At 37.9% G+C, this 9,158-nt stretch overlaps 1 protein-coding gene across 1 annotated transcript in view; it reads right to left on the reverse strand.

The window, feature by feature from the left end:
* The window catches only part of LOC106884070 (LIM and senescent cell antigen-like-containing domain protein 1), a 93,741-nt gene that overhangs the window by 6,364 nt on the left and 78,219 nt on the right, over window positions 1-9,158 (reverse strand). Inside the window, exons 5-11 of the mRNA XM_052974479.1 lie at window positions 8,856-8,976; window positions 5,454-5,525; window positions 5,004-5,081; window positions 3,061-3,156; window positions 2,641-2,695; window positions 1,691-1,783; window positions 1,134-1,182 (exon numbers count right to left, since the gene is read on the reverse strand). Of these exons, the coding sequence (XP_052830439.1) occupies window positions 1,134-1,182; window positions 1,691-1,783; window positions 2,641-2,695; window positions 3,061-3,156; window positions 5,004-5,081; window positions 5,454-5,525; window positions 8,856-8,976 (564 nt within the window). The remainder of the gene's footprint in view (window positions 1-1,133; window positions 1,183-1,690; window positions 1,784-2,640; window positions 2,696-3,060; window positions 3,157-5,003; window positions 5,082-5,453; window positions 5,526-8,855; window positions 8,977-9,158) is intronic.

The raw sequence follows: 9,158 nt of genomic DNA on the forward strand, positions 1-9,158 counted from the left end.
TATATATGACAGGATTCTTCCAGTTTCTGTCTACTAAATCTACTCACAAAGATTTGATTGGCCTGAGGTAAGAGAAGAAGACACAGCCAAGGTGCTACACAGCAGGAATGAACCTAAAACCATGTGGTCAGGAAGCAAATTTCTTGACCATGTAGCCATGTCTGCACCTAGTCATACCTGGTGAGTATGTATATGTGTGTGTGTGAAGTTTTGTTTTGACATCAAGTGAAAGATGTAAAGGAGTGTCCAATCTTCCATGCAAAAATACCTAACCAAAGGGAAATATTATCTTACTTGAAATCAGATGTGTGTTGGCAACAGGAAGGGCATCCGGCTATGAATTCTACATGACCCATGCAAACATGGAAAAGTGGATGTTAGCTTTTAATTTTTACTTGTTTCAGTCATTGGACTGTGACCATGAAGGGGCACCATTTTCGAATTTTTCAGTTGAACAAATTGACCACAGTACTTAAGATGATGATTAAATATACTTAACCTTGTGGAAATTTAGACAAAGAGCTTACAATCATCATTTTCCACACTTGAATGGGTCAGACGTTATTTCGTTGAGTGGATTTTTTACAGCTTGTTGCCCATCCTATCACTAACTTTCATCCGTTTCCAAATAAGGTAATATTTTCCCATGACCAGACATGTGTTCACAGAGAATTGGGAATGAAGAACATTTGCATGACATTGACACTTGCTCACAACTATCATGTGATGTCAAGGCAAGGAAACAGTAATAAACATACACACATGATGGGCTTCTTTCAGTTTTAATCAACCAAATCTACTCTCAAGACTTCAGCCAGCCTGGGGATATAGCAGAAGATACTTGCCCAAAGTGAAATGCAGTGGGAATAAACCAAGGGGTTGAGAAACAATCTCCTTACCACACGGAAACACTTGCACCTGTTTATACTACATATTTCATTCCTCCATATGTAGGTAAAATAGGATTGATCATCTGTCCAAGGAGAGGTTATAAACTTATGGCTACAGTGTATACAAACCCAGCTAAACTGGTCTATCTAATTTGCATAACAGTGCATGACACACCAAAAATGTGAGTGGATTAATTAATTAATTCATTTATTATGTTCTGTATTGAAGCACAATCTACTTACCGTCTCCAGCTACAATATTGTTACAAACGAAGCAAATATTTCCAAATAGCTGCAAAAGAAAATAATAATGTTATTAATTATAATAATCATGAGGACGATCCTTTCTACTTCAGGCACAAGGCCTGAAATTTTGGGGGAAGGGGGTAAGTCAATTATAGCAATCCTAGTGCTCAACTGGTATGTATTTTATTGACCTTGAAAGAATAAAAGGCAAAGTTGACTTTGATGTCATTTGAACTTAGAACAAAAAGAACTGGAAGAAATATCACTAAGCATTTTGTCCTGTGTGCACTGATTTTGGAATGAGACCAGTGATTTTGAAGAGAGAGAGGCTTAGTTGGACCTCAGTATTTAACTGGTACTTACTTTTAATCACTCTGAAAAGATGAAAGGTACAATTGACCTCGGCATTATTTGAACTTAGAGCAGAGAGAACTAGGACAAATATGTATACTGTAACAACTTTATATGCCTCTATATATATACCTCTAGTTATCCGACCATAAGTTTGCTGGATGAGGGCTAACCTGGGACTAAACAACAACAAGTACACCTACCTGATGATAATGTATCTCACAGTAAGCCATATTCTTCTTCTCATAATATCTGGTGCCCAAAAATGGTTTCTCACACTTCGCACAGACAAAGTGCTGTAAAGTAAAACAGAAAAGGAATTAAGTCACTAATTTTAATAGCAGCAGCAGCAGTATCAGAATCAGTAGTAATAGTAGTAGGCTCAGTCCAGTATTATTACCACAGTACATTACTACAGTTTTAATCACCTTCAGTCATCATCAGTCACCATCAATCATCATCAACTATCATACTTCCCCCCACTGTTTTAATGTCCACTTTTCCATGATGTTTGCATGGGTCAGATGGAATTTGTTGAAGATTTTCTAGAGCCATATTTCCTTCATGGCCAGACATGTTTTTATGTAATATTGGAAACAAATGGTACAGCATGTTTAATAGTGACACTCATTTACAATTGTTGCTGAAAGACACACACGCACACAATAAGTAGTATAGAATATTGGTTTCAAATTTTGGCACAAGGATAGCAATTTTCGGGGGAGGGGATAAGTCAAATACATTGACCCCAGTGTTCAACTGATACTTATTTTAATCAACCCTGAAAGGATGAAAGGCAAAGTCGACCACAGCAGAATTCGAACTCAGAACATAAAGACAGACAAAATACCACTAAGCATTTTGCCCGAAGTGCTAACGATTCTGCCAGCTCACAGCCTTTAGAATATTAATATTATTACTGCAGTATATTAGTACAATTTAGTACTACGGTATTTGTAACATGTCATTGAGTCAACTTAGAGGAGATGGCAGGTAGGATGAGGGTGTGAGCTGGAGAGGGTGATGTGGAATGAGGGATGAGCTGGTAAGAGAATTAGATGGTAGGGGAGTGAGATGGCAGGGGTGGTGCAATAGTGGGGGTGAAGTGACTCGAACAAAGAACAAAATAAAACCAACAACCGATTCTACTAACCTCAACATGCCAGTATTTACCTAAAGCATTTATAACTCTCTCTTCTATTGGTCGTCTGAAATAAAGAGAAAAAGGTTTATAATGATGATGATGATGACAACGTTGATGATAATGATGATGACAATGACGATTACGATGATGAAACAATGATTATGATGATGATGATGACAATGATGATTATGATGATGATGACAATGACAGCAATTACAATGACGACAATACTGATGGCAATGGCCATAATTACAATGACACCAATGAAAACGATGTTGGTGAAAACAATGTTATGTCAGTGATAATAGTGATTTTGTTTAAGCGATGATAATGAATATTATGATGATGATAAATATGAAGGTTATAATGATATTTAATGAGCATGAATAAAATGGTGATGACGATAATGATGCTGTTGAAATGATCTACCTGCAGGCTCCACAGATTGGTATTCCCATCTTGTCATAACACCGCAGACAGTAGAGCTCACCATTCTTCTCTCGTGCATCAGCAGTTAGTTCAACACTGAAAAAAAAAGCAAAAATAAATTAATTATAACAAAGATCCTAATCTAAAAGGCCCCTGGTTCAATGTCAGGTTTTGTCGATTAAATAAATTTTTGTGAGAAACAGAATAACAGAATTGAGTTACGTCCCCTTACATTCCGAGTCATTATCAATTCGCGGAACATGAGATGTAACATTTAGACGCTTCCTTGTTGGTTTGACAATAAGTAATTAATTAATTGATTTAAATTCACAATATCTTTTTAGCTCAACATACAAATTTCAGTTCCCAGTGTAAGCATGGCTTTTATGTTAAGAAGTTCACTTCTCAACCATATAGTTTCAGGTGCATTCTCACTCTATGGCACAAAGAGAAAGTGTCTTCTATTATAGCCTTAGGCTGATCAAAGCTTTGTGAGTGTATTAGGTAACTGGAAACTGAAAATATCCCATCATCATTTAACGCCCATCTTCCCTACTGAAATTTTTTGGGAAAGAATTAGTCGATTACATCGACCCAAGTACTCAACTGGTACTTATATTTAATAACCCCAAAAGGAGGAAAGGCAAATTGACCTCTGCAGAATTTGAACTCAGAATGTGAAGATGGATGAAATGTCACTAAGCATTTTGTCCGGCATGCAAATGATTTTGCCATTTCACCTCCATGGATTGGATGGTTTAACAGGATCCAATGGGCCCAAGGACTGCATTGTGCTCTAGTGTCTGCTCTGGCATGATTTCTATGGCTGGAATGTCCTCCTTTATGCCAAACACTTCACAACGTGTACTGGATGCTTTCCGTTGTGGCATTTGCACTGGTGGGGTTGCCAAGCAACTTGCAAGACAAAGAAAAAAACCATTGACTGAAAGTAAAACAGAGTCGGGTGCAAGTTGTCTTATTTTTATGTGAAAAATAGAATAGCAGAATTGAGTTACGTCCCCTTACATTCCAAGACCTTATCAATTAGTGGAGTCAGGTGCAAGTTGTCTTGTGCTCTTTATAGAGGAACACAAGCACAAATTGTTAGTGGGAGAGGAATAAGCAACTGAAATGATCACACTCCATTACTGGTACATGTTTCACCAAACCCAGAAAGCTGAAAGACGAAAGTCAGCCTCAGTAGAATAGGAATGTAGGGTATAAAGGAACATACCTAAATACCCCAGTAGGGTTTACATACTCTTTTACTTGTTTCAGTCATTTGACTGTGGCCATGCTGGAGCACCGCCTTTAGTCGAGCAAATCGACCCCAGGACTTCTTTGTAAGCCTAGTACTTATTCTATTGGTCGCTTTTGCCGAACCACTAAATGACGGGGACCTAAACACACCAGCATCGGTTGTCAAGCGATGTTGGGGGGCCAAACACAGACACACGCACATACAAATATATATATATATACATATATACGACGGACTTCTTTCAGGTTCCGTCTACCAAATCCACTCACAAGGCTTTGGTCGGCCCGAGGCTATAGTAGAAGACACTTGCCCAAGGTGCCACGCGGTGGGACTGAACCCAGAACCATGTGGTTGGTAAGCAAGCTACTTACCAAACAGCCACTCCTACACGAACAAAACTGATTTAATTTTAAATTGTCTGCTCCTGTTTAAACTTTAAAACTCACTCAAGGCCTAGACTGCCCAACATATTTCTCTATATGTAGATTTAAACTCTAGAACAGTCGTGGGCAAAGTGCAACCTCATGACTTCTGTATGACGTGCCTAATGAAAAATTACTTTGAATCTTCTTTAGTAGTGAGGTCTGCCTGACGATGAGCCATGTCTCATGCAGCCTACTTCTTGAAAAAAGTTTGTCCACGCCTGCTCTAGAATGAAACAAAGGTAATTAAAGTCACTTACCCACAACTCTTGCAGTTGAAATGGTATGGATGGTAGGCTTCTTCCTTGAACTTGATGTGGCCTTCCTCAATAATAGAGCTGAAATTTTAAAGTAAGAAATAATTTTCAACTTCGTTTCTGAGAAAAGGCATTAAAAAGCTTGCAAAGAGCAACAAGAACCTTAACAAAACAAAAAACAAACAAACAAGTGATTAGTAAGTTGGGACATTTAACCAACTGACTAATAAAGAAGTGGAATTGAACTAGTGCATGTGTTAATATTGGCATAATGACTCTCCCTAGACACAACAAAATAATTTTCAGAAGGTTAGGAATTGATTACCACTGCTACCAACAGTTGCCGTCACCACCACCACCAATACACTACCACTGACAGTTCCAGTTTAATAAGAAGAGTGAACAACAATGACTTATCTTAGAAATGTTAATAGAAACAGTAGTTGTACTTACTGGCATTTATGGCAGATGTATTTTCCAAGACCTTTGGCTTTTTCTCTAGCATGGCAATCACGACACAGAGCTCTGAGGAAGAATCGAAATAATACAGTATTAATGATATATCATTTGTAAGACATAAGAACAATTTTTGAAAATGTGAGACATAAAAGAATGAAATAATTGCTGTATATTAAGTATACTTCAACCCTTTTATTATCATATTTACATTGAAATACACTGTCTTTGTTTCAATTAACTTAGTAAAATAACCTTTTCATTATTAAGTTAGTGTTTGGAACATAAACTAACATCAACTTCTGATGGAAGGTTTTAATTTAGATAACTTTAAAACAAAGAAATTTGCATCACAGAAGCAGGGGTAGTCTCAGGCAGGTTGGTATCAAAAGAGTTAACTTGATAATAGAATTGTTGGAACAAAGCCACAGCATACAAGCTTCTATCATGGCCTTAGCCATGTAGTTGTAAACAAGTGTGAATTTCTCTGTTGTAAAGTGCAGAAGCACAATGTAATTTATAATTATGAATATTGTGGACACTCTAGATTTTTCTGGTTAGCGTCATAACAGGTTGAGGGTACATCTGGGCGGGTTGTTGGTTTTCCACAGAATAATTGGAGGATAGGGCTGCCATCATGGGTGATGAGCTGATGTGCTGTGGGTCACTGTTAGTCTGGAACCCTCTCAGGAGACTGGTCCATCTAGGGTGGCTCTACCAGGAGCAAAGCTCCAGGCGGTAATGCTCTGTTGGATGTATGATAAACACAAGCCCCCTCACTACGACAAGGGGCTGGCATAGGACTGCCTGTGATGCAGAGCACTGATGGACCTGGTCAACTCTATGCATGATAGCATCTCTGGGACCACTAACCTGGGATGACCCCAGCCCCATCAAACGAGCATGAGTAAGCAAGCAATACTGTGGAGGAATATGATTTCTATTATCAGTACTTGCTGTAAAATATCCTGCAATTTTTTCACCAAAATCAAGATTAAAATTAGAGATGTGTATAAGACAAGATTTTAAGAAAAAATATAAAACAATGTAATAAAGCTTTATTATTTTTAAATGAATATAATAATATCATAATTTTATGGTTCTGTGGTTAAGAAGTTTGCTTCCCAACCATGTGCTTTCATGTTCAGGCCAACTGCATGGCAATGTGAGTAAGTGTCTTCCGAGACTGCTGAGATTAATGCTGTTAATGTTCTGCTTAAATTTGTTGCAAGATGCATCTGCAGCAAAGAAATGAGCAGGGAGGAGATTCCAGAGCGCCAACACTTTTGGCCCTGCTAAGCAGGAAGTTCAAGAGGTAGTGTTGCCATATTTCTGCTAAAATACATTACCTTTAAGTCAATTAATTTTCAAAATAACAAAGAATTTAGTAAAATAACTTTGTCATTATTAAACTGTTGTTTGAATCATAAATTAAAATTAAACTTTGGATCAAAGGTTTTAATTCAGATAACTTCAGCCCTTTTGTTACCAGATCAAGTCAGGTATGGGGGTATGCGCCATTGCAGCATGTCAATGCATCCACCATTTTTCAGCATCTGCTTTGGTTATCCGGGGCAACCCTCTGAGCAGTGTTGTAGTCAGTTCCCATCTCTGTGAAATACTTCCTCACTGCCATAACTACGAGGTATGTGGACAGCCAACGTGTGTCATCACCCTAGATGGATTCTCATAGAAGAGAACACAGTATGCAGCAGCCATCTCAGAAAATCAAGCAGCATGACCAAACATTCTAAGCTGACGCTTACAAACCCACGTGAAGCTATCCTCAGTTCTAAGATACAAACTTCCTAACCCTTTTGTTACCAATTTCTGTTAAAATACACTGCTTCATACACTCAAGAAGACCTGTACTCCACAAAAGCATCCAGCACACTCTGTGAAGTGGTTGATGTTAGGAAGGATATCCAGCTGTAGAAATTGTGTCAAATCAGACTGGAATCTGATGCAGCTCCCCAGCTTGCTAGCATGGACAACAGAGTTAAATGATGATGATGATGTTGCATTTATTTATGTATAAACTGAAATTTTGATGGAAGGCTTTAATACATCATTGTCTGTTTTCCATGCTGGCATGGATTGGGGCTTGACAGGAACTGGCAAAGCCAGGAGCTGCACCAGGTTCCATAGTCTGTTTTGGCTTGGTTTCTATGGCTGGATGGCCTTCCTAATACCAACCACTTTACAGAATGTATTGGGTGCTTCTTACGTGGCGCCATCACTAGTGCTTTTTACATGGCATCTTGGTTTAAGGATCTTGATTCTGTTGTGGTGGGCAGGTCTTCACAAGTACAACACAATGTGCCATATATCTTCTCTCCTCTGTCATCTCCTTTGTAAGGTTCAGCATTTTGAGATTGACCTTTAGATCACATTAAATCAGGAAGTTTGCATCATAGAACATGAGGTGGAGTCAGGTAGGTTGGTATAAAAAGGGTTAAACCATTGCCTAGTTTAACATCTACCACATTGCCATTGGGTACTTTTGTAACAAGCATTTTGGCTAGGTCTCCAGTTTGAGGATAACCTGCTCTCTTCCTTTCATCAGTTTCAGGAGCTTTGAAAAAAAAGTAAATAAAGGGCCACAAGCAAATTCCTTATTTCCTTCATGAAATAGGTAAAAAAAAAACAAAAAAACTTAGACCGCAAATTAGACCGTCTTGACCCTAGATACAAAGCAGTGCATGTAACAAGCTATTACTATTTTGTATCTACATCAAATCTCCTTTGTTTATAGTTCGCTGCCTGACAGTCTATTGAACTTGGCTATCTCTCCACTTTCAGATATACTAAAATGATCTAAAATTTCTGACATGGAAACTTCTCACTCCACAAGGTAAAAACCCAATAACACTGGAAAAAAATGTTCATTTTTTTTTCTGTCTTTGGTTAGTAAGTGTTATTTCCTATTTGCTTTTATTAAAAAATCAGAGGAAATGACTACTATTCCCTTCAAACTTTGCTTTTGTAACTAGTACATCAATGTTTTGAAACTGACCTATTTTCCATTACATTTCAGCAGAGTTGCTGAAGCAGAAATATTGTTATAGCAAATGTTCTGCTCAATACCGCAGATTTGCTTCTTGAGCATGTCCCTTAGTGGTTGACAATATGTGCATCTCTGATCATGAGCAGGAACATTAGGGGAGCATTATAGCCATGTGTTGAGAGAGATTCTTTGGGATTTCAATAAATATTGTAACAAAAGCAAAGTTTGAAGGAAATATTAACCATTTTTCATACTTTCTAGGGGTAAACAAATAGGAAATAACAGTTGCTAACCAAGGACAAAAACTGTGCTACATAGTGTAATGAATTGAAAATTAGTCATGTGATTAAATGATTAAAGCTACATGCCAGTGTTTAAAAGCACCACCTTACCTTCCTGCAAGTTTCATGAAACCTGTATCAGCAAGAGGTCCAGTACACAGTTCACAACGGAAACATTCAGGGTGCCAACTGTTATTCATAGCCTTTATCACACGGCCGATAATGAATTCACCTAGGAAAATGAGAAAATTGGAAAATAGAATTACAAAGAGATATTGTATAGAGTTACAGAAAGATATATTATCATATTGGAGAAAACCCACCATTACAGTGAAGAAACTATGATTTCATGTGTGTATGTGCATGTGAGCGCATATGTGTGTGAGAGAGAGAGAGAGAGAGAGAGAGAGAGAG

The sequence above is a fragment of the Octopus bimaculoides genome, chromosome 18, assembly GCF_001194135.2.
Source record: "Octopus bimaculoides isolate UCB-OBI-ISO-001 chromosome 18, ASM119413v2, whole genome shotgun sequence".
In the NCBI taxonomy this organism is placed as follows: Eukaryota; Metazoa; Mollusca; class Cephalopoda; order Octopoda; family Octopodidae; genus Octopus; species Octopus bimaculoides.